At 44.1% G+C, this 25,580-nt stretch overlaps 1 protein-coding gene across 1 annotated transcript in view; it reads right to left on the bottom strand.

Annotated features, from left to right (window-relative positions):
- Nucleotides 1–9,687: 9,687 nt before the first annotated feature.
- Nek11 (NIMA-related kinase 11) overlaps nucleotides 9,688–25,580 on the bottom strand; it is a gene marked incomplete at its 3' end in the record, with an annotated part of 237,218 nt that continues 221,325 nt past the window's right edge. Inside the window, 1 exon segment of the mRNA NM_001413824.1 lies at nucleotides 9,688–12,736. Coding sequence (NP_001400753.1) covers nucleotides 12,463–12,736 — 274 coding nt within the window.

Raw genomic sequence — 25,580 nt, forward strand, 5'->3', positions numbered from 1 at the left:
GAGAAGCCTGGGAAGCTGAAAGCTTCCTCAGGATTGGGCCCTGTACCAGGGCGTGGCTAAAGGTGTGGCTAGTGTCCTAAGTCATAGTTAGGAGGCCCAGGGTCTCAGGTTTTCTACCTTGGATAAGATCAGATTACCGAAGAGTCCTGAAAGTTGAAGGAATAGGGTATTGAGAGAGCCACTGGGAGTTTGGTCTAGAGAGAACCAGAAAACGTGGGTTGGAGTTGGATGTAGGAAAAGTGAGTGAGATTGTAAACTTTTTATTTTATTTTCCCATTAATTAATTGTTCATTTTAAATCCTGATCACCGCCCTCCTTCACCTACTCCCCCCCCACACACACATGACTCCTCCTCCATCCTGCTCCCCTTCTCCTCTGAGACATGGTAGGTCCCCTTCTGGGTACCAAACCACCCTGTTACCTCATGTCACTGGAGGACTAGCTACATCTTCTCCCACTGAGGCCTAAGCAGCACAGTAGCGATGCGATCCACAGGCAGGCAACAGGGTCAGGGTAAGTCCAGTTGTTGGGGGACCCACGTGAAGCCCAAGCTGCACATCTGTTACATATGTGTGTGTGTTGGGGGGCCAGGGAGGGGGTAGGTCGAGCCCTTGTATACTCTTTGCTTGGTTCAGTCCCTAGGATTCCCCAAGGGCCCAAGTTAGTTGAATCTGTTGGTCTTCTCGAGTCCCCAGGACCCCAGGGTTTGTCAAGACTTCCTCCAACTCCTCCACAAGACTTCTCAAGCTTCATCTAATGTTTGGCTGTGAGTCTCTGCATCTCGTTCCATAGGCTGCTGGGTGGTGACTCTCAGAGGACAGTTATGCTAGACTCCTGTCTGCAAGCATCACAGAGTATCACTAATAGTGATCATATTAATAGTATCATTAATAGTGATGATTGACTATGGGATGGGTCTCAAGTAGGGCCAGTCATTGGCTGGCCATTCCCTCAGTCTCTTGCAGAAAAGACACTGGGTCAACAGTTTTGTGAGTGGGTTGGTCCCCTTATTCTTCCACTGAGAGTCCTGCCTGGCTACAGGAGGTGGTCACTTCAGGCTCCATATTCCCCACTGCTAGGAGTCTCAACAGAGTTACCCTCTTACTCTCATAGACTCCCTGGAGCTTCCCCCACCCCAGGTCTCAAGAGCCCCTATACTGGGATTTCCATTCACTCTCCTAGCTCTCTCTACATCTGATCCCCATCTCCCTTCTCTTCCCCATTCCCTCTCCTACCCAGTTCCCTCCCTCCCTCCATCTACCTCAGATGGCAGTTTTATCTCCCCTTCTAAGTGAGATTCAAGCATCATCCCTTGGGCCCCTGTTATTAGTATGCTTCTTTGGGTCTGTGGATTGTAGTGAGGGGATCCACTTATCAACGAGTACATACCATGCATGTCCTTTTGGGTCTGAGTTACCTCACTCAAGATGACAGTTTCTAGTTCCCTCCATTTGGTTGCAAATTTAATGTCCTTGTTTTTAATAGCTGAGAAGTATTCCAATGTGTAAATGAACCACATTTTCTGTATTCATTCTTTAGTTGAAGGGCATCTGAGTGGTTTCCCACTTCTCACTATTACAGATAAGCAAGTGTCCTTGTAATATAGTAGAGCATCTTTTGGAGAGATATATATATCCAAAAGATATATATACATGCCCAGGGATGGTATAGTTGGGTCTTGCTAGAACTGAGAAACTGTCAAATTGGTTTCCAGAGTGGTTGTACAAGTTTGCACCCCCACCAGCAATGGAGGGGTGTTTCTCTTTCTCCACATCCTCACTGTAGCTTGAGTTTTTGATCTTAGCCATTCTGATTTGTGTGAAGTGGAATCACAAGGTCATTTTGATTTAAGGATGTTGAGCATTTCTTTAAGCGCTTCACAGCCATTAGAGATTCTTCCGTTGGGAATTCCTTGGCTCTATACCCCATCTTCTTTTTACTGTTTTATTTACATTTCAAATGTTATTCCCTTTCCCAGTTTCCTGTCCATGAGGTCCCTATCCCATTCCCCTCCCCTTCTTCTATAAGGGTGTTCCCCTCCCCAACCAACCCCCATTCCTGCCTCCCTGCCCTGACATTTTCCTACACTAGGGCATCCAGCCTTGGCGGGAAGCCCATTTTTAATTGGGTTATTTGACTTGCTGGTATCTAACTTCTGGAGTTCTTTATATATTTTGGATATTAGCCCTCTGTTGGATGTAGGGATGGTGAAGATCTTTCCGAATGTGTAGGCTGCCATTTTGTCCTGTTAATGGCATCCTTTGCCTTTCAGAAACTTTTCAGTTTCATGAGGTTCCATTTAGCAATTGTTGATCTTAATGCCTGAGCCATGGGTGTTCTGTTCAGGAAATTGTCTCCTGAGCCAAGGTGTTCAAGGCTATTCCTTACTTTCTCTTCTATCAGATTTAGTGTGTCTGGTTTTATGTTGAGGTCTTGATCCACTTGGACTTGAGTTATGTACAGGGTGAAAACTATGGATCTATTTGCATTCTTTTACATGCAGACTTCCAGTTAGACCAACACCCTTTATTGAAGATTCTTTCTCTTTTCCATTGTATGGTTTTGGCTTCTTTGTACAAAACCAAGTGTCATCAATTTCATTGATCAATCTGTTTCTATACCAATACCATGCAATTTTTATTACTATTCCTCTGTGATACAGCTTGAGATCAGGGATGGTGATACCCCCAGAAGTTCTTTTATTGTACAGGGTTGTTTTAGCTATCCCAGGTTTTTATTTTTCCATATGAAGTTAAGAATTGTTCTTTCAGGGTAAAAAATTCTGTTGGAAATTGGATGGGAATTGCATTGCATCTGTAGGTTATTTTTGGTAAGATGCCCATTTTTACCTTGTTAATCCTACTGATCCATGAGCATGGAAGATTTTTCTATCTTTGGATATCTTCTTCAACTTATTTCTTCAGGTACTTGAAGTTCTTGTCACACATGTCTTTTCACTTGCTTGGCTAAAGTTACACCAAGATATTTTATATTACTTGTGTCTATTGTGAAGGGTGTTGTTTCTCTGATTTCTTGCTCAGCCCACTTATTGTTTATATAAAGGAGGGCTATCAATTTTTTTTTAGTTAATTTTGTATTCAGTCACTTTGAATGTATTTATCAGCTGTAGAAGTTCTCTGGTGCAATTTTGTGGTCACTTATGTAGATTATCATATTATCTACAAATAGCCAATTCGTATTCCCTTGATCTCCTTTAGTTGTTTTATTTCTCTGTGGAATTGCTTTAAGTTTCTCTCCATTTAATTTGATGTTGTCAATTGGCTTGCCATATATTGTCTTTATTGTGTTTAGATACGTGCTTTGTATCTCTGAACTCTCCAAGACTTTCAACTTGAAGGGGTGCTGGATTTTGTCAAAGGCTTTTTCAGCATCTAATGAGATGATCATGTGGGTTTTTCCCTTTCAGTTTGTTTATATAGTGGATTATGGTGATAAATTTTTGTGTATTGAATTACCCCTGTATCTCCGGAATAAAGACTACTTGACCATGGTAGATAATATCTTTGATGTGTTCTTGGAATTGGATCATGAGTATTTGATTGAGTATTTTTCCATCAATATTCATAAGAGAATTGATCTGAAATTCTCTTTCTTTGTTGTGTCTGTGTGGTTTAGGTATCAGGGTGACTGTAGCCTCATAGAATGAGTTTGGTAATGTTTCTTCTGTTTCTATTTTGTGGAATAGTTTGAGGAGTATTGGTATTGGCTATTCTGTGAATGTCTGGTAGAATTCTGTGCTAATACCATTTTGCCCTTGCCTTTTGTTGGTTGGGAGACTTTTAATGGTGGCTTCTATTTCCTCAGAGCCTACAGAACTGTTTAGATTGTTTATTTGATCTTGATTTAATTTTGGTAGGTGAAATCTATCAGGAAAATCTTCAATTTCATTTAGATCTTACAATTTTGTGAAGTACAGGCTTTTGAAGTCAGACTTAATGATTCGGTGAATTTCCTCTATGCTTCCTGTAATGTCTCCCTTTTCATTTCTGATTTTTGTTACTTTGGATATTTTTTCTCTTCCTTTTAGTTTGGCTAAGGGTTTAATTATCTTCTTGATTCTCTCAAAGAACCAACTCTTGGTCTCTGTTGATTCCTTATACTGTCCTCTTTATCTCTGCTTTACTGATTTCAGCCCTGTGTTTACTTATTTCCTGCCATCTGCTCCTCTTGGGTGTGTTTGCTTCTTTCTCTTCTAAAGCTTTTAGGTGTGCTGTTAGTTGCTGTATGGAATCTTTCCAGTTTCTTTATGAAAGCACTTAGTGCTCTGACCTCTCCTCTTAGCACTGCTTTCATTGTGTCCCATAGTGTTGGCATGTTGTGCCCTCATTTTCATTGAGCTCTAGCAAACATTTATTTCTTCTTTGACTCCATCCTTGAGTAGAGTTGTTCAGTTTCTGTAAATTTGTAGGTTTTCTGTTATGTACGTCCAGTTTTAATCTATGGTGATCTGGTAAGATGCAAGGTTAGTTCAATCTTCTTGTATCTGTTGAGGCTTGGCTTTTTTTTTTTCTAAGTATACGGACAATTTTGGAGAAGGTCTGTGAGGTGCTGAGAAGAAGGTATATATATATATTTGGATGAAATGTTTTATAGGTCCATTTGATTCAAAACCCCTGTTAGTTTCATTATTTCTGTTTAGCTTCTATTTCGGTGATCAGTCCACTGGTGAGAGTGGGGTCTTGAAGTCTCCCACTGTTAATGTGTGGGGTTTGAGGTATGATTTAAGCTTCGGTAATGTTTATTTTATGAATGTGTGTGCCCTTGCATTTTGGGGCATTGTGGGGATGTTCAGAATAGAAACATCCTCTTGGTGGATTTTTCCTTTGATGCATATGAAGTGTCCTTTCCCATCTCTTTTTATTACTTTTGTTTGAAAGTCTATTTCATTAGATATTAGAATGGCTACTCCAGCTTGTTAACTCCAAGCAAACAGACCAAGGGGGGGTGTTTATGTCACCTTTAGGATTTTGCATTTTCTTTGACATGCAAAATGTCATATATCAATTTCTTCTATTGTCTCTTCTGCACGTGAGATTCTCTCTTCCATCTCTTGTATTGTGTTGATGATGTTTGTGTCTGTAGTTCTTGTTCTCTTTCCTAGGTTTTCCATCTCCAGGGTTGCATCAGTTTGTATTTTCTTTATTGCTTCTATTTTCATTTTCAGTTCTTGGACAGTTTTACTCCTTCCTTCATCTGTCTGATTACATTTTCCTGTATTTCTTTTACGGACTTATTAATTTCCTCATTAAAGAACTCACCTTTATAAGATTGGGTTTAAGCTCATCTTCTTGTGCTTCTGCTGTGTTAGGATATCCAGAGCTTGCTTTAGCAGAATATCCGGGCTATATGGTGGTGCTACATTTCACTGGTTCTTGTATTCTTTTACTGTCCTTTAGTCATCCGTTGTCCGTGGTATTGGTTGGATGTTTCTGATGCCTGGTGGACTTCCTGGGAAGGAAGAGAGAGCCATGGGCCAGAAAATGGAGGTCAGGGGGCAGTGCACAGCTCAACTCTGCTGGCCGTGTGCCCCAGGCAGACTGGACTGGCAAGGAATTGATGGGAGAGGGTCTCAAACTCGTTGTTCCTGCCCTTCACCCCATGTAGGCCTCGACAGGGAAGCAGGACACTCTTGGGGGTTGCAGAAAGCTCCTCAGAATGACAAGGCAAGTCCAAAGCCAGACAATGGACACCTTTATATTAAAGAGATCTAGTCTCTTCTGGTGTGTGAGGTATCAACAACATGAGGGTTCTCAAGAAACCAGGACCGGGCCCTCACCAGAGATCAAATTTTCCTGCCCCTTGATCTTGGACATCCCAATCATCAGAACTATGACAAACGAATCTTGCAGCTGCTATGATGGACTAAACTAACAACCTTCATGAGTTTGGGGACTACCAGTCACTCATGTTGTAGAATCCCTACTGAAGGTGTTTATATTTTCCCACATTTATTAACTGATATCAGTGTGAAATAGCATACTGGCTAGGTAGGCTTTAGTCCAATATTGCTGTAGTTTGTTACCCATTTTATCAGTTCTTCCATAGGCTTCCCATGTTCTCTCCTTAACCCAGTTTTGCTCTCTCTCACTGCTGTCCTCTCCTCTCTCACTCCTATGCATAACAGGGTGCTTTCCGCTCCTCCTTACTTCATGCATACTTGAACATTTGCAAGTAAAGAAGGATGGACACACTGTCACACTACTACTACTGGGCAAACAGCAAAACTAAAGAAAGTATGTATCTAAGAACAAGAAATGCAAAAATACTAGAGCTAAATTGTAATCTACCCACTTATAAGAAATACAAAGTAATATCTTAGTAAGGGAGAGGGAGAGACCAGGATGGTCCAGGTTGTGGTGGATCAGAGTTGGAAAGGTAAAGTGTTGTTCAGCTTAATATAGATGCAGATGTTTGCACATAGAGAGAGACACTTAATTCCTTGTTCTGCATAATGAGAGAGCCTAGAGCCTACAACACAGTCTCATTCTACCTAGACAATCTTAGTGTCCAACACAGTTTTCAAGAACAAACCACGCCCTTGTCCCTTTGTACCTGTTCTCTGCCCTTGAAACCTATTCCCCAAAAGATGTAGTCTATGACAGTGTGTCCGCACTTTTTTACTTGCAAATGTTTATTGCAATGAGTCTGGTTCAAGCGAGACCTCTGGCTTCTGCTACACTGTATTACAATAGTGGATCCTCACTAGGACTCCTCTAAGATATCTTGTTGTCCTGTGTCATGGAGATCCTGCAGCTTTGGATCTGTAGGACTGGCCATTTCACATGCCCCAGCAGTTCATAGATGGAGTAGATGTTGGGGTTGGCCATATCCAAGCCTGGATCTAGGCCTGGGTGGTAGGTAGCTGAGGTGGTTAGCCTGCCACCTCCTGTGCACCTATACCACCAAGGTAAGCTCCCCAGCACTGCCCTGGCAAGAGGCAGAGCCAGCTCTCCTGCTCTCAAGTCCTCATGGCTGGCTCACCCATGCCCACACATGCCCACTGGGGCTAGCTCTGTTGTGCTGCCCATATGAGATGCAGGACCTGCTCTCCTGAACGCTACAGAAGGCAAGGGACAGAGCCAGCTCTTCTGCTCTCCTGCCTTCAGTGCTAGTTCACCCAAAACCTCGCTGTGCTTCCTGGGAGAACCTCGGAGTCCACTCTCTGAAGAGTACTTCAGCTGGTGAGGGGCAGGGCCACATCTCCAGTTCTCAATTCCTTTAGGGCCAGCTTCCTCAGCATTCCTAGGCAAGGGGTGGGGGCAGGGCAGCTCTGCATCAACATCAACGTGTTGATTGCAGGGCCTCAAACATCAACGTGGCCCCAGGCAGCAGTCCAGACCATGGTTGCGCACCTGGACTTAGGTGGTAACAGACCCTGCTGTTGCAGGGTTATGGGGCCAGACAGGGTTCTCAGTGGTAGGATGGGAAATCAGAACTGCACCATAGCCCCAGGCCCTGAACTCTCACGTCAGGCAGTTCTTCACTAATCTCAAGTTTCCAGCTCTGCCTCTCTTTAATGTTCACACATCCCTCTGCTTCTCCTTCAGTGCTGTCTCTCCACAGTTTATTTGCTCATCATAGTGGCCCTGGGGCCTCTGGGTATCTGGAGTTGTCTCAGTGGTGCTATGCCCCATGCATGCTGTATGGCACTGGGGCTGGGGGTCAACTCTGGTGTGGTCTGAGACCCCTGGGCACTGTAGCACCAGACATAGGGTCCTTTTGACCCTATTCTGTGTGTTGTTGGGCTGGAGGTCTTGGGTGTGGTCTGCATGAGGCTGGGCAGGATCCTTAAAATATTCTTAATTACTACATATTTTAAGATTTTTCTCTGGCAAACTTTCTAAATATTTCACACTTTTCCTTACGCGTTATTTATATTTTAAAGACCTACTCTTCCATGTCTGAAAATACTACTTTTATTGAGTTATTTATTTATATCCCAGTTGGTGCTTCCTCTACCTCTCCTTCAAGTCCCTCCTCACCTCCTCTCTCCCATGTCTGCCCTCCTCCCCTTCTCCTTAGAGTAGTGGAGGTATCCCATGGATATCAACCAGTCTTGGCATATCAACTTGCAAGAAGACTAGGCTAGGCACATCTTCATCTAACAAGGCTGGACGAGGCAGGACAGGTAGGGGAAAGGGATCCAAAGGGAAGCAATGTAGTCAGAGACAGCCACTGTGCCCACTTTAGAAATCCCACATGAAGACCCAACTGCACACTTGTTACATATGTGCATGGGGCCTAGGTCCCACCTCCTCATGCTCTTTGATTGGCAGTTCAGTCTCTATGATACCTTATGAGCCCAGGTTAGTTGATTCTGTTGGTTTTCTTGGGGTGTCCTCGACCCATCTAGCTCTTTCTATTCTTTCTTTCCCTCTTCCATTGGATTCTCCAAGCTACATTTAATGTTTGCCTGTGGGTCTCCACATCAGTTTCCCCAAGTTGCTGGGTGAAGCCTCTCTGATGACAGGTATGTTATGCAAGTTATGTTTTGCACCTGTATGCAAGTATGGAAGAATATCATGAAGTGTCGAGGGTGGGTTCCCTCTCATGGCATGAATCTCAAGGTGGGCCTGTCATTGGTTGGCCCTTCCCTCAAATTCTGCTCCTTCTTTTTCCCTGCACATGTTCCAATATTCTGTGGCTGTGTTGGTGTCCCCACTCCTCTATTGGAGGTCTTGCTTTATTACAGGAGAAGGCTGCTTCAGGCTCCATAACCCTCATTGCTAAGAGTCTTAGCTAGGGTCATTCTCATAGAATCCTGAGAGTTTCAATTGTCCTCTGTTTTTAGCTCATTGTCATTAGAGGTGCCCTCCCTCAATCTAGGAGTCTCTTGTAATACTCTCCCTCTGTCCTCCCTACACCTCATTCCTCCTGTTCCTACCCCTCCCCCATCCAGTCTCCTCCCTTTATCCACCCCTGATGTCTAGTCTATTACCCTTTCTCTGTGAGATTCAAGCGTCCCCCACTTGGTCCTTCCTTGTTAGTTAGCTTCATTGGGTCATGGTTTGTATCATGGTTATCATGTACTTTATGACTAATATCCACTTATCAGTGAGTACATACCATGTTTGTCTTTCTGGGTCTTGGTTACCTCACTCAGGATGAACTTTTCTAGTTCCATCCATTTGCCTGCAAATTTCATGTTATTGTCTTAATGGTTGAGTAATAGTCCATTGTGTAAATGTATCACATTTTCTTTACCCATTCTTTGGTTGAGGGACATCTAGGTTGTTTTCAGTTTCTGGCTATTATGAACAAAACTGCTGTAAACATAGTTGAGCAAGTGTCCCTGTGGGATGGTGGAGCTCGTTTTGGGTATATATCTGGGTCTGGAAATAGATCTCTTCCCAATATTCTGAGGAACGTTCAAATTGATTTCCAAAGTGGTTGTAAAAGTTTGCAGTCCCACCAGCAATGAAGGAGGGTTCCTATTTCTCCACATCTCCATTTCCCTGATGACTAAGGAGGTTGAACATTTCTTTGAGTTCTTCTCAGCTTTTAGAGATTCCTCTGTTGAGAATTCTCTGTTTAGCTCTGGATCATTTGGTTTACTGATGTCTAGTTTCTTGAGTTCTTTTTTTTTTCTTCTCTTTTTTTTTCTTGAGTTCTTTATATATTTTTTATGTCAGTCCTCTGTCACATATGGAGTTGGTGAAAATCTTTTCCAACTCCCATGCTCATGTGATAGGTGGACAGGCTGGAGAGGACAGCAGGATGACAGAACATATCCAAGGGAGCAACACACTTCCAACTCAGCCAACTCAGGCTCCGAGTTGAAACTCAGAGTCAGAGCAAACAGCCTTAAAGGTACAAGGCCACAGGCAGGGAGTATAGTGAGTGGTGAAGTGAACCAGACAACTCCACTTATCAGAGCGAATCACACTGTGGATCAACAAAAACATTTCTAGCTGCCGAAGGATCGCCACCCAGACTAATGTGGAGTCAAGTTGTCCGTTCTGGATATCTTGTCTGTCTCCCATTGCTATAACAGACTACTTTAGTACCCAGAGACTAGGTGTGGTTGCTTGAATGAAAATGGCCCCCACAGTTCTATAGGGAGTGGCACTTAAGTGTAGTAGGTGTGGCATTGCTGGAGGTGGTAGGCTTTGAGATTTCAACAGCTCGAGCCAGTTCACTTCCTGCTGCCCGCTGATCTGTGGGTAGAACCCTTAGCTCCTTCTCCAGCACCATGTCTGCCTGAATGCTGCCATGCTCCCCGCCATGACAATAGAGAGCTAAACCTCTGAAATGGCTAGCCAGCCCCAATGAAATCTTTTTCTTTATAAGACTCACTGTGGTCATGATGTCTCTTCACAGTGATAGAAATCCTAACTAAGACACTAGGTAATTTATAAAAACAAAGATTCACTCACGTTACAGTTTTAGATGCTGGAAGTCAAAGGTTAAAAGGCCACATCTATTGAAAACCTTCTTGCTGATAGAGACTCTTTGAAGAATTCTCAGGTGGCACAGGTCATCACATGGCCAGAGGAGTCACTGCTCTGTTTTATAACAGACAGACCTAGTTTCGAGATGATCCATGAATCATTGATTCCATCATCCAGGTAGGCAGAGTCCCCTGACCCAATCACCTCTTAAAGGTCCCACCTAGTCTCACTTTACTGTCTCAAAACGAAGATTACATTTCAATAGGCTTTGCTGTGGGACAGTACTACATAAATTCTAATGACCATTGTATTCCTAGAGTATATCTATCAGTATATTTATGTATATATATGAATATATGAATATGTATGTATGTATTGGTCGAGCCATAGTTATGAACTGTTTTCTGAAATTAGGGAAGAACTGAGGACCCTAGTGATGGTTACTCTGAGGCTCTACTGGTGGCTTAGCAGGGTGAAGTGGGTTAGAGACTTCTGGAAGGCAAAGCTGGTCCTATCAGCCAGCCACTCATTTGTATCTTTGGAGTAGCCACCAAGGGCTATTCAAAGTGTCTGAAAGTGATTATCTTTTGGAATGTGTTTGCAACAGTGACAGTAGAACCTTGGTGAAGGAAGTGCTCAGGGATGAAGATTTGATGACAGAGGTTCAGGTAGACTAACCATAAAGGTTTTCCTCCAACACCAGGCAAAGACACTGCGATCTTCCTTAAGATTAGACATCAACTAGCATGTTGAAAGAAAGTAGGATCCAGTTACAGGGAGAGTAAAACAGAAATGAAGCAAAGAGAAGGAAGAGGGGTGTGTGTGTGTGTGTGTGTGTGTGTGTGTGTGTGTGTGTGTGTGTGTGTAAAACAGGAATAGATACATAGCAAAGTAGCAATGTTTGACAATAGTTCTGCCATAATCTGTATGAGGAAGAAGTTGAACACCAATGGCATGACCCCTAGACCTCCTGCCATCATGGTGATTATAGCAGTTCATTTCCTCTGAATCTGTTTCTGGCCTACATCTGGCCATTGCAGAAAACACAATTAGAAGATGGAATCATGGGGAATTGCTATCGTGATGTAGCTTCCTTGCAGCAGGACATTGGCTGAAATGTTCTTGGTGTTGGAGGAAAGATACACATGACACACATGCATACATGCAGACAAAACACTCAGATATATAAATTAAATCTTTAAAACACCAACTGATATTACATTTGTGTGTAATAGTTTTGTTTTAGTAGTAACAAACAGCAAACAAAACAAAACAAAAATTACCTTTACACGGATGTTACATTTAACAATATGTGATTATAGAACGGTGACATTCAGCCTTCCTAACGCTGTGACTCATGTTGTGGTGACCTTTAAGCATAAAGTTATTTTATTGCTACCTCATAACTGTAATTTTGCTACTGTTATGAACTATAATGTAAACATCTGATACGCAACCCCAAGGGGGTCATGACCCACAAGCTGAGAAACACTGTTAGCTAAGAAAAAGATAGAATAGGAGATTTGTCTTATAAAGATGAAATTTGTATTTATTCTGAATCAAGCCTTTAATGCTTTATAAGTGAAGGCTGGAAATAAATCACAGAAGGGAGACGCTTTGTGGATTTTCAATCCAGGCTTAAATATATGCACTGTGTGCATGTTAGTCATAGAAGAAAGTGCTGATCAAAACTACATCATTGGAGATGAACAGGCCACTGGCCAGGCTGGTGCCCCGTGGCCATCACAAGCTGGCCATTCTTCCTGGAGCTCACAAGTGGTCAGGCACCGGGCTTGCCCTGGATGGACAGAGTACAGAATTCTTGTGTCTTCAGAGTGCTCCCACCCTATTGGAAACCCCGAGGATTGTACATCTGAGGGAAAGCCATTCAGGATGCCAGACTTCATCCATGACCTTGACCTGTGACTCTAAGCCTAGGCAGCCAGCCAGACCTCTCCATAGATACCCTTACATCTGACCAGGAGCAAAAGGGAGGGTAGTGGCTCCAGTTACGCACTAGTTTCCCACGATATAGTCTAGAGTGTAAACTTCATGAATTGTCACAGAAATGTATACTCTTGACAGGCTTCTTTCGGCAGGCTTCACAGTGCGGGCTCTGGAGACTGGACTCTTTTCCTTCCATGGTCAGCAGCAACTCCTCAAAATAGAGGAGCTGGTCAACTTCAAAGCAGTCACTGGCCAGAGGAACCACTGTCTCCAGATGCTCCCAGATCTCTGCTTCTCTGGCATTCTGATGCCTTGCTCTCTTGAGGTAATCATAGACTTCCTCAAATGTTTCCGTTCCTAGCTTCTGTACAGCTGATCTGCCAAGAAAGGTAGGAAAGATTACAGGTCTCGCACAGAGATCACCTGCAGGAAAATGTACTTTAAAGATGATGGTTATACAAATAACACTGTGACCCTGGCATTTAGGAGGGAAAAGAGAGAACCCTAAGGTACAGAATCTCATCCTCGGCATTCAACAGTGGTCAACAAGCAAAGCTTGAGTGTTTGCTGTTTGTGTCCCAGGTTTCAGATGCTATGAACACAGCAGAAAATACGTAAGGCATATTCTTGCCTTCACCTATGTGTTTGTACACAGTGGATCTGTTGATGTTTTCTTACGATAATAACCCAAGAAAGGCTACTTACAATGAAAAGAAAAAAAATCCAGAAAAATAGCCATACACAACATAAGAATAAAAATTCGAAACAAAATATTAGCAACGGCACAGAAGACCTGAAGAGCATGCGCACAGAACTCAGAGACCTGCCCTCAACACCACGTGGGGACACAGATTCTTCTCTGACATTGACAGGAACAAATTATCTCTTAGACGACTCCGGTCTCAACAACATTCACGCATGTAAGCACACTTAAATCTTTTTCTAAATTATAGGTCAAAAAAAAAATTCAGCCACGCCATAAACTCTTGTGAGGCCAAGAGGAAGTGGGCAGGCAGGTGCTACTATACCGATCCAGAAATGTACTGGAATGCTCACGATTCACAGAATGGAGAGTCCTGTTCAGAGGGATGTTCCTGCTGTTGTTTGTGGTGTCGGAAAGGAGGACAGCATCCTTTGTACTGTAAGGTATGGAAGGAGGGGACTATCGCTACCGTCAGTCAGAGACTCAAATACAGAGAAGTTCCATTTTAATTTCCCTGTCCCTTTTTATATCCCGCTTCCTTTGCCCCAATCCTTCATTTACAGTTTGAACAGCACAAGGGTGGACAGGCAGCAGGGGATGACAGAGGACTGGATACCCACTTACCAGGCTTATCAGGCAAGAATGCTGCGGGTGGGCTAATGGCACCTAACAGAGTCCAGCGGTCAAGCTGGCCGGTATCCAAAGCAAATCCTGCTGTACCTTTGTCTGACTCAGGGAACCCAGGCTCCCAGGGAGCACTTCCACTCTCCTTGCCCAAATCTAGTCTCCCTTCACCAGACCCACTTACTTGGCTTTTGTTCTGCCCTTTTAAAACTTGGTTACTTTATTTACATTTCAAATGTTATCCCTCCCCAAACCTCCTAGCCCCTCCCCTCCCCCTGCTTCTATGAGGAAGCTCCCGACGCACCCACTCCCACCTCACTACCCTAGCATTCCCCTACACTGGGGCATCGAGCCTTCACAGGACCAAGGGTCTCCCCTCTCATTGATGCCAGACAAGGCCATCTGCTACATGTGTGGCTGAAGCCATGGGTACTCCCTGTGAACTCTTTGGTGGGTAGTTTAGTCCCTGGGAGTTTTAGAGTGTCTGGTTGGTTGATATTGTTGTTCTTCCTATGGGATTGCCAACCCCTTCATCTCCTACAGTCCTTCCCCTAACTTCTTCATTGAGGTCCCCGTGTTCAGTCCAATGGTTGACTGTAAGTATCCACATCTGTATTGGTCAAGCTCTGGCAGAGCCTCTCAGGGGACAGCTATACCAGGCTCCTGTCAGCAAGTGCTTCTTGGTATCATCTATGTTCTCTGCTTTTTTTACCCTATTAAACATTGGCTATTATGTTTTGTTCTTTAATTTTGTTTTGAAACAGAATCTTATGTAGCCCAGGGTGGCTTCAGACACTCTATGTAGTTGATGCTGGCCTTGAACCCCTAATCCTCCTGAGTCTTGTGACGGCACTTACAGCAATACTGACTATTCTTTCTCTCCTTTATTTATCTCTATCTCAGAGGCTATAAAGAAAAAGGCCGCAGGTGGCTTTGGCTCTATAAGAGTAACATGTGACATATCCTCCCATTTCAAATCCTAGTTTAATTTTGAAACAATCTCATATTAACAGAAAAGTTCCAGAAGGGCAGACTCCTCTTTTGTACTCTCAGCCTTTGAGAATGACTTGCTAAGATCATGCTTCCCCACAATCATTTGGTCTTTCATACATAAAAACTCACCGTGAAGGCCAGTCCCCCAACCAGGAAACTGACACCACCGACTGCTGCCATCTGTTACTCTCACCAACGTCCAAAACACTGCTGTATAGCAGAGGCTGAAGAATGACCTTGATCTAGTCTCTCCGTGATCAACTCTCAAGAAAGTCAGAAGCCAGTTTGTGAGGAGACTCCCTTAGTAGGGCCACCTGTACCTGCTGGGTCTACCCACTCTCTCTCTGGGCTGTCTCCTTTTACGTTCCCCCGTACCTGGCAGCAGGAATCTAGCCTCCCGTTATCTTGGGGGTTTCTTACAGAGGCCCCAATATGTTGCTTATTTACTTAATATTTTTATATTGTATTTTAAATGTCTTCTTTAGTTTACAAGTGGGTTCTACCGATTGTCCACCCCTCGCCTTCCTCCTACCCATTTTTCCCTCCTAGGTTCCCCAGGCTCTGTCATTTTCAGGACCCACGTGTCACCCACTCCCACCCTCCCTTGTCATCTCTGATGGCATCGTTATTGTTCTCCTTTGGTCTTCTCCACTTTCATTCACACTTATACCTGCTTGCTCATTTGTGTGTGTGTGTGTGTGTGTGTGTGTGTGTGTGTAACTAGGATTTACATATGAAAGAAAATGGTTTTTATTTCTGAGTTTGGGTTACTTTGTTTAATATTATACTTTCCAGGCCCATCTATTTCACTGAAAGTTTCACAATTCCAATTTTTTTCGACATGGATAAAATCCCCTTGTGTATGTGGGTCACGTGTCATCATTCATTCATCTGTGACACGTGGGCTAGTTCCATTTCCTTGCGATTATAAATATGACAGCAATGAACACGGCCATGCAGGTATCTCTGTGCTATGTGGGGTCTTTGTGAATTGGTCCAGGAGTTGACTGCCTATCAGCCTGGCCACATGGTAATTTTATTTTTAATTTTCTGAGTATCTTTGCACTGATTTCCATAATGGTGGTATTATTTTGCATTCTGATCAGCAGTGAATTAGGGCCCCTCGTTCCCCACATCCTCACCACCATGTATTGATGACAGCCACTCTCATCTGGATGAGTTGCTCTCTCAAGGTAGTCTTAGTGTACATTTTCCAGTTGACTAGGGATGTTGAACACTTTCTTAAATACTTATTTTTCAGACACTTTTATTTCTTCCTTTGAGGACTGCATGCTCATTTCAATAGCCCATTTATTAACTGGAAGGCATTTAGTGTTTAATTTTTACAGTTCTTTCTCCATCGCACCACAGACTGTAATGAGAAAGATACCCTGGTACTGGCATAAACAGATGGTTAGGCCGGTTAAGAGAATAGAGGATTCAGAAATAATCTGGCATAGCTAAAGCCACCTAATTTTTTGACAAAAAAATGACAGTCTATTCAACAAATGATGCTGGCAAAATTGGGTAACCACCTGGGTAGGGTGAAACTGGAGTTCCATTTTTTACCTTGTAAAAATCCAACTTGACATGCGTAAAATACCTTGATTTTAAGACCTGAAATACTGAAGCTGCTAGAGGCAAACACGGGGATGTGCTTCAAGGCACAGGCAAGGCAGAATCTTTCTGAACAGAACTCCAACTGCGTAGGCATTTGCCTCAGGGTTAGCATATGGGCCGACATAAACTTTAAAAAGTTTCTGTACAGCAAAAGAGACCATCAACAGAGCAAACAGACAGCTCACAGGATGGGGAAAATCTTTACCAGCTACATGTCAGACGAGAGGCAAACACAGAATTTATAACATTCGTAGCAGATGTGTAGTTTGGTCTTCATGTGGGTCCCCTAACAATTGGAAGGGGGCTGTCTCTGACTCCGCTGCCTGCCATTGGATCTCCCTCCCTTACCTGGACTGGTGTGTGAGCCAATAGGAGAGGAACTGCTGAGACTTGATGTAGCGGGGGTGTGGTACCCAAGGGGGGCTTCTCCTCCTCTTCAGAGGAGGAAGGAAGGTAATGGAAGGAGGGATTTGTGAGGGTGGGACTGGTGGGAGAGGAGAGCAAGGAGGTTGTGACTGGGATGTGGAGTGAATAAATAAATATTAAAGAATAAAGAACTGAAAAAATTAAACTCATATGCACTTTCAATAATTTTCTCTTTTTCTCTTGGGATGAAAACCAAAGCAGGGCCTGACAAGGGGAACATTTGAATCTAGGTACTAAAGTAGTGATGTTGCCATACAGCTCTCCTGCTGCTGTGAGAAGTAAGGCTTCCCCTTAGAGAAAGAAAGCATTTTCTCACGTGAATCCCATCATCGGAGGGCACACCCAGAGCTGAGGGACAACCTCTCACAGCAGCCATTAGCTTCTCAGGATAAGGTGGGGCCATGGTGCACCATGAAGCACTGAAGTCCTATCTAAAGCTCTGTGTGCTGGCTGGTGGGTCCTGCCACCGACCTCTTGCATGTCTTTGTGTGTGACTTCCAACTCAGAGGCTCAGTGACTTCATCTGCAATCTAGAGGTGATGCCTGGGGCTTCCTCGAACTGCGATGTTCAGAAACTCACAAACATTCTTTGCTTGCTGGTGACCAGTGCATATTTATTGAAAGAATAAAGAAATAAACGATTCAAAGACCAGTAGAAAACTAGATAGCAAGTCATGAATTTGATACTTTCTTACAACAGGTGAAGATGGACAGTATTAAGAGCCTTTGGTCAGATGAGTGGTCCTTCCTTGGGAAGAAGGGGAAAGAGAAGCCTGCGGGACATGTGTTTGCTTGAGGATCTAAGTACCAGCGACTGTCTCTTTTGTGCGAGCAATGGAGTTCTCAGTAAAGACTTTACGTACTTTTAGAGAACAATTACAGATAATAAAATTTACCCTTTTGGGAGTATAGTTCTGAGTCAGATAAACCACAGTTTATAATCAGTCCCTGAGACAGAGAATGTTTCTATGTAACTCCTCAACCCCAAATGCATTTCCTTGAATCCTATTGTAATTCTTTTTGAATCCTTTCTTTACTTTTGGTGACTGATGGTCTGTCTTTTCCAGAGTGTCATGTATGGAACCATTCAGAATACAGTTGTGCTATCTTTCTATTCCTATAAGACAGTGCCCAACCCAAGTAACTTTTGAAGTAAAGGCAGTTTCTGGAGGTTCAAATCGAAGGTCAAGTGGCCATATTGGTTGGGGCCTCAGGTGAGAGAGGCAGGGCATATGAGGTGATGAGGAAGAGGATGATGGGATCAGAGTCCCATGATTCCCTTTACAGGCATTGTCCTAAGTACCCAAGGTTACTTCTTAAAGGGCCACGACATTTCCCAATAACACTCCGCTGGTGACCTAGCCTTACATATGAACCACTGAAGCCAGAGGAAAAGCTTTTTTCGCTTGGCACAGTGCCCTGGATGTTCTCAAAGCTGTCGGATGTATCACGATTCATCCCTCTGTTCCACTGGTCAGCATTTCCTCTACCACGCCCCATTGGTCCGCCCATTCACAGATGACCGACAGTTGGGTTCTTTCTAGATTTTGGGAATCATGAATTGCATTACTATATGTATTTACATGTGTTTCAGGAGAGCATATAGTTTTATTTCCTAGGATAAATGGCTAAGGGTAGTGTTGATGGGCTGTATGGTAATTGTATGTTTAATATTGTAAGAAATCATCATCTTCCAACTTGGCTGTCCCACTCTGCAGCTCCACCCCCAACGCTCCTGCTGTCTTATGTCCTTGTCACCATTTATACTGTCTTTAAAGCTGATGCAGGGCTTCAGGTCTCTATTATCCATCATTTACATGAGGGTAAGTATGCAAAAGGTGGCCCATTTTACACGTGAAGAAATTGGTATGCAGACATCAATGTTGAGTGGAGGTGAGTGAAGATCAGTTCTCCCAGGCTTTGCTTCTAGCTAGCTGTACACACGACCAGGTCACACTTCTCTAGGCCAGGCGCTACCTCCATTTATAAAGCCACTCATGAACGGAGAGGTCTCTAGGTGCATTGCTACAAGAGATATTGCTAATAACTTGTACACATACAGGTGACCTCTTTTACTTAGTATCCACTAATGGAGTCTCTAAATGTCTAAGGTCCTGTAAGATAAATGAACAAGAAGACAGATGGCAGTGGGTAGAAGTATTCCACCCTAAAGTGTGTTTTTCTGCCGAATGCTAGCGTCTCCCCACGACGCCAGGCATTCTATTTCTTGCCAGCCCTGTGGAGGGGTGAACACACAGAGTGGGCACTGCTGCATGTTTTCTGTTCCACTTCATTATTAACACTGTAACTTCATTCCTCCACAGTTCTCAACCTCAGAGAATCTAAGAGGAAGGCATGGGCAGGTACAGTGGCTGTGGGGAGCTGCTTCTCTGACCCTCCAGAGGGGAAGAATTCTGTCCTCTCACGGTGAAGGGAGAAGTGCAAAACTGCGAATTCCCCTTGCAACTCTTCCTAAGGGCCTTAGCTCCTTCAGGAGTTACTCCCCCTACTTGCTTTTCCCCTCACTCCCTTTTTCCCCCCTCACATCCCTCCATCCCTCCTAACACTATCACATGGGTGTTGAGTGTTAGTGTGGATTTTGGAGAGGATACTGCCAAGCTACAGTGAGGGTGTGGCTCAGAAGAGGAGACCCAGGCTCCTGGATATGCAAATACTGCTGGCTTCACCCACTCCTTGTTCCAGGGGAAGAGAGGTAGCGAAGGGCTGCTCAGAGCACTACAGGATCCAGATGCGTGCCTTTGACTGGGGCTTACGTATGAGAGGTGGGAGGGAGTTTTCATTAGTTTAAGGGTAGAGGTAGGAGATGGTGTCTGGGATGGAGACATGAATCATGAACATGAATTATCCCTCGTAGACTCTGAGAGAAGAGCCGCCATGTTTAGAGGACAGGAAGGCTCAGAGTATGTAAGTTCTGTAAGGACAAGAGTGACTAGGGAAGTTAGGGACTCTTTGGAGAAGAGTGGTAAGAGACAGGGTGAAGGAGACACCGCACAAGGTCATCTCCACAGATAAGGAAAAGGCTCTTGAAAGAGTTCAACATCCCCTCATAATAATATTCATGAAGAAACTAAGAATGTAATGAATGTTTCTCGACACAATTAAACCATATTATAGTAAACCTCATTTGCTGTACAAAATGGGGTGGCAGAGGCATTCTCTCTAAAATATGAGCTGAGACAAGGGTGCCTAGTCTCTCTGCTCTTGTCAGATACAGCACTTGAAGGCTTGGCTAGTGCAAGAAAACAGCAGAAAGAAAGAAATAAAATATAAATAGTAAAAGATGTGAAATTATCCCTATTTGTAGATATGATCCTATACTTAGAAGAACCTAAATTCCTCACCAGAAAATTCTGAGCTGTAATAACTTACAGCAAAGTAGTAGGAGAGAAAATCAATATACCAATAACAAATTTGGTGAGAAAGAAATTTAGGGGAAAAATCCCATTCATAATAGCTTCATATAAACAAACACCAGACAAAAATGTTGGACTACCCAGCCAAGGAGGTGCGAGACTTCTGCAGTGGTAGCCCTATTTATTACAAAGTCACATTTGTGTATGTGTGTGTGTGTGTGTGTGTGTGTGTGTGTGTGTGTGTGTGTGTTTGTGGGGGGCTGTGAGTGTGGGTGCGGAGTTCAGGGACAGCCTGAAGATGGGAGCGAACCTTTGTCTACTATAAACATTTGACAGGGGACTAATATCACCCATAACTGCTAAAGAACTAAGGCTCTCCCATCCCTCAGAATTGAGGCATTCAGTCATTAGGTGAACTGAACAGATAATCATGGAAAGAAGAAATATAAACTGCCAATAAATATGTGGGGAAATAGTCAACCTCCTTAGCCATCAGGGAAATGCACACCACAGAGACACTGAGATTCCATCTCTCTCCAGACTGAATGACACCATCCAGAAAATGGAGACAAGGAATGCTGGTGAAATGCAGAGAAAGAGCATCATCTGCACTCTGCTCCTGGGTGTGTGAGCCAACTGCAGACTCCTGGGAATCTGAACGGAGCTTCTTTGGAAACCAGAAGCAAAGCAAACCCAGTTGTCCATAGTTAGCATCCCTGGGCATTTACTAGAAGAACTCTAAGCAAGCATGGCACACGGAATCTGCACATGCGTATTTACGGCAGCTCTGTTTAGAACAGCTAAGAAGAGGAGCCAGCCCAGGGGCCCTCCAACAGCGACTGGATAAAGAAAATGTCACACATGTGCACAGCGAGATTCTGTTCAGTCGCAAGGAATGACACTAGGCCAGGGCGATGGCTCAGTTAATAGAGTGCCTGCTGGGCAAACATGACCTGGGCTCAGATCCCAGCAGCCATGTAAAAGCCAGGCATAGAGGTGTGTGTCTGCAACCCTGGGGTTGGGGACAGGAGGCTGGCACCGTCCGACAGACCTGTGGACAGCCTAGACAAATCAATGTGCTCAGGTTCTCCAGGTTTGAGACCTCGTCTCAAAATAAGGTTGCAGGCTGGTGTGACGGCTGCGTGGATAAAAGTTCTCACCTGCAATCTTAGTGATCCACAGTTGATCCTCTGAGCTTCATGGTGGAAACCGAGAACTCATTCCTAAAGGCTGTCCTCTGAGTGCCACATGTGTGTCCATGTGCACAGAAACACTTTACACAATAACAATAAAAGGCAGGACATGACCAAAGGAGACGCTGGCTCCTTCTGACTCTGACTTCTGGTCTCCGCATGCATGGTGTGAAAGCACACACTCATGCACTACCGCACACCGAAGAGCTCAGACATCACAGCCCTTACACACACACACGCACAACAGAATTGAAAAGAAAGAATGAAATTGGGAAATGAATAGAACTGGAGACCGTTGTCTAAAGCAAAAGAAGCCAGTTTCAGAAATATAAACATTGCACGTTTTTATTTGTATAGAGAATATAGATAAGCTACTTTCATGACACAAAATATCCAGAGAGGAACAAAAAGAACAAGAGGAGGGCATGAGGGGAGAGAAAGACAAAGTAGCGCGTGTGGGATCTAGATATAGAGTGAGACACATTCGTACACACAGGAATGCCAAAAGGGGAACTATTCGGCATTCATATATCACACACACACACACACACACACACACACACACACACACACACACACACACATATATAATAAAATACATTCATAAAGAAGAATCTCAAAAGCAGAGATAAGGGGAGTCACCCAAGCAGGCTATGGCCTTGGAGCCTCTGTGAAGGATGGTGAGTTAACCTCAGAGGGACAGGGAGCCTCTCACCGGCTGCCATGGTCTCAGCAGTGTCCCAACAAGACTCTGTGTCATTTAGGGTGGCTGAACAAGGAGCCACTGCCTACAAGAGATCACAAATGCCTCAGTACGGACCCAGTGACTGATTGCCCACCTGACCCTAATGTCAGGGTCACGGGGGGATGCCATTCTCCTGCTGAGCTGGTCACTCGGACTTCAGAGCCGAGTCTGCGCTTGCTTCTCAATCTGGCATCCAATCATGAGTGCACATCTAACTACCCGTATGTTTTCATAAGCATTTCCCAGAGAGTACAAATTATACAGGATAATAACGAGAGTTACTCTGTGTCTAACGTCCTGACAGCTAAGCAGGGGTATGTTGGAAGCTTTCTTCCTTGCTGTGCTCTGGGAATCGGTGCTATTATAACTGTGCTACAGATAGCAAGAGTTTAAGTCAACATCAGCCTTTGTCACTACAAGATTATGGCATTTCGTGGAGCCTATGCTGCTAGTCGGCCGACCAATGTGTGCAATGTCTTTCCATGGCTATCCCATCTTTAGCATGAGGATGTTATACATTAAGACATATGACAAAGTGTAGAGTATGAGACAATGTCTGCGTATCTAAATCCCTTCAGCAAGGAAGACACACTTTTAACAGAAGAGGCATTGTGACCATTCTTGCACACATCTCCTTGGTCGCAATTATCCTAAAACAAGAAAAATAAACCCACGGAAAAATCTCGCTTTTCACACACAAGTTCCACATTAACTCACTATTTTCATATTGATTCGCTGTCAATCTCATCCAACCCTTCCTAATGATGTCCAGATGGATGTTTACAATAGAATGATTCAGAATAAAATAGAGTGGCTTTAAAAATCAGAGTTACAGGCTGGGGATATTGCTCAGTGGTAAAACGCATGCTTAGGAAGGCCCTGGTCAATCCTCAGTACCCCAGAAAGCAACCAGGGGCTGGAAAGATGGCTCGGTGAATAGTGTCTGTTGCGCAAGCAGGAAGACCTGCGTTTGGTCCACCAGTGCCCACATAAAAGCTGAACATGGGCTGTAAGTCTGTGATCCCAGAGTTGGGGTGGCAGCAGAGATGGATGGATTCCTGGCCATCCACCCTAGCTCAAAGGTTAGCTCCAGGTTCAGTGAGAGAGCCTGTCTCAAAAAATAAGTTGGACATGAGAAAGCAGCTCCCTGTGTGCCCACATTATAGCACACACATATGCACGCACACACATGTACACACAGCCTACACACAAAACACACACTTACACACACGCACTTGCACACACACTTGCGCGCGCACGCACACACACACACACACACACACACACACACACACACAAGTTTTTGCAAAGCCCAATACAGTGAATAAAAATACTACTTAATGGAATGAATACCTTCATTTATAAGTTACATAGACAAGATATAGCCAAGGGCCCGTTGAACATAGGAAAAGTGGCTCCCAGAGGAGAGCATCGAGGTTCAGAGGCCTCGATCTGGATATTTCAGAGTTGCCACGATGATGGGTGACCACATGAACTGTGCTGGCATTCCCGATGTCTTCTGTGCTCTAAACCTCGCTAAGCAATAGCCACGAATCAAGGACCACACAAAGTCCTTCTTGGTTGAATTACAATTTTGCTTCCTTTTATCAGTTAAACCTGTTGGTTTTCATCTTCTAAAACCAATGCCATCGGGCTTTCCAGAACTAGAAACAAGTATCAGAAGATAAAACAAATTTCCTAATCAAACAAAATGAGGACAATTGGGTTTGCAAAGCAAAGGTTTAAAAAGTAAAACATGGAAAAGTAAAGAATAGGTTTGGAAGACTTGGTTTGGACTTGCTGTCCTGCACCCCCCCTTGTGGTGTGTGTGTGTGCACACGCGCGCGTGTGCACGCAAGCACTCTCACCAATGCAAGCCTGTGAGAAAACAGGAAGCTGATGTTGGAATGCCTTTTTCCCTTAATTTCTTACCTTTTCTGAGATGGTTCTCGCTAACATCCACCCACGCCCTCACTCCTCAGTGCTGGGTTACGATGTAACAACTACACTGGCCTTTGAAGCTGCTGCTGCTGCCACAACTTGGGTCCTCATGCCTTTACAGCAAGAAACTTACCCTGAGTCTTTTTCCCTCAGTTCTCTTCCCTCCACAATGCCCTACCCCATAGAGTTTCACTATGTGGTCCAGGTTGATCTCAAAGTCACCAGCTCCTGCCTTAGCCTCTCGAACACTGAGATTTCATGTGTGCACCGCCATGCCCTGTTAAGGATAAGTCCTTGTGATTGGAAACTGCAGGGCATCCTTGGAGACTAATAGGTTTAAAGGTGCCTTGTATTTGGGGAGGTTTGTCAAGGATCCCTCCTTGTCAGTACTGGTCACTTCTCCACGTGCTCAGCCCAGCTCAGCAAACCCCTGCACCCTTGATCCTAACCAGATTCTTTTAAAGTAATTTTCCAATCCAGTGTCCTAGTTTTATGTCTGTTGTTGTGAAAGATACCTTGACTAAATGCAATTTAGAGGAGGTGAGGTTTATCTCAGCGTGCAATTTCAGGTTACTGCAGAGAAGTCCGTGCAGGACTGGAAGCAGATAGTCACATCAGTCAAGGGTAGAGAGGAATAAACTAGTGTAGCTTAGCACCCGGCTGTCTTCCCCTACTCTTATCCAGGCTGGGGTGCCAAACCAGAAAACAGTGCTGCCCACATACAGGCTAGCTCTTTCCACATCAATTAAGACAATCAAACACCCCCACAGGCTAGCCTGATCTACAAAGTCCCTTGCCGACTCTTCCAAAACCACCTCTCTTCTAGGTGATTCTAGATTGTGTCAGGGTGACAACTCAAACTAATGCCCACAACCCACCTCCTCACAGGTCCGCTGTCGGTGAATGGTAAATTCCAGTAGTGTCTGCTTCACTCAGCTTAAGTACCTGTGTCCTGTCACACTGTTCTCCAAAGCAGCCGTCCTTGTCAGCTTCTGTTTGGTGCATTTGTCCTTTGGCAGACTAACAAATTGCAACGGTCCTGCATTTGGGCTAACCTGGGCTAGCTAGCCCCAGTGTATGCCAGGCCCAGAGGTGGTCATAAGTGTTTTTGGCTTACACAGTAAATCATGTGCACTCACTTGGGCTGTGGAATTTGCTAGAGACGGTCCTTAAGATGATGACTCATTCAAGGCTGAAGGAAAGGCTCAGTGGTTAAGAGCACTGGCTGTGCTTCCAGAGGACCTGGGCCCGATTCCTAGTACCCATGTGGTGTAAATCCAGCCCCAAGAACATAATGCCTTCTTTTGGAACACCAGGTACACATTAGGTATACAGACATATATGCAGGAAAAACACTCATACACAAAATGAAAAGAAGTTTGTTTGTTTTCTAAAGAAAACCTGTTGAACTTTAAACACAGCTCTACACCATATTTTGAAGAAAATACCAAGATGGTCAGCTTTTCCTGTGCGTAAGGAAGTGTGGTTTCCATCCTTGGCTCTTTCAAACACATCCATATGGCACCTTATACATAAACCTCTCCTTTGATCAGGTAGCTTTATTCTCAATACATGCCAGAAATAGAACAAGGGGGATAGGAG

The sequence above is a fragment of the Rattus norvegicus genome, chromosome 8 (assembly GCF_021556685.1).
Source record: "Rattus norvegicus strain SHRSP/BbbUtx chromosome 8, alternate assembly SHRSP_T2T, whole genome shotgun sequence".
Lineage (NCBI taxonomy): Eukaryota > Metazoa > Chordata > Mammalia > Rodentia > Muridae > Rattus > Rattus norvegicus.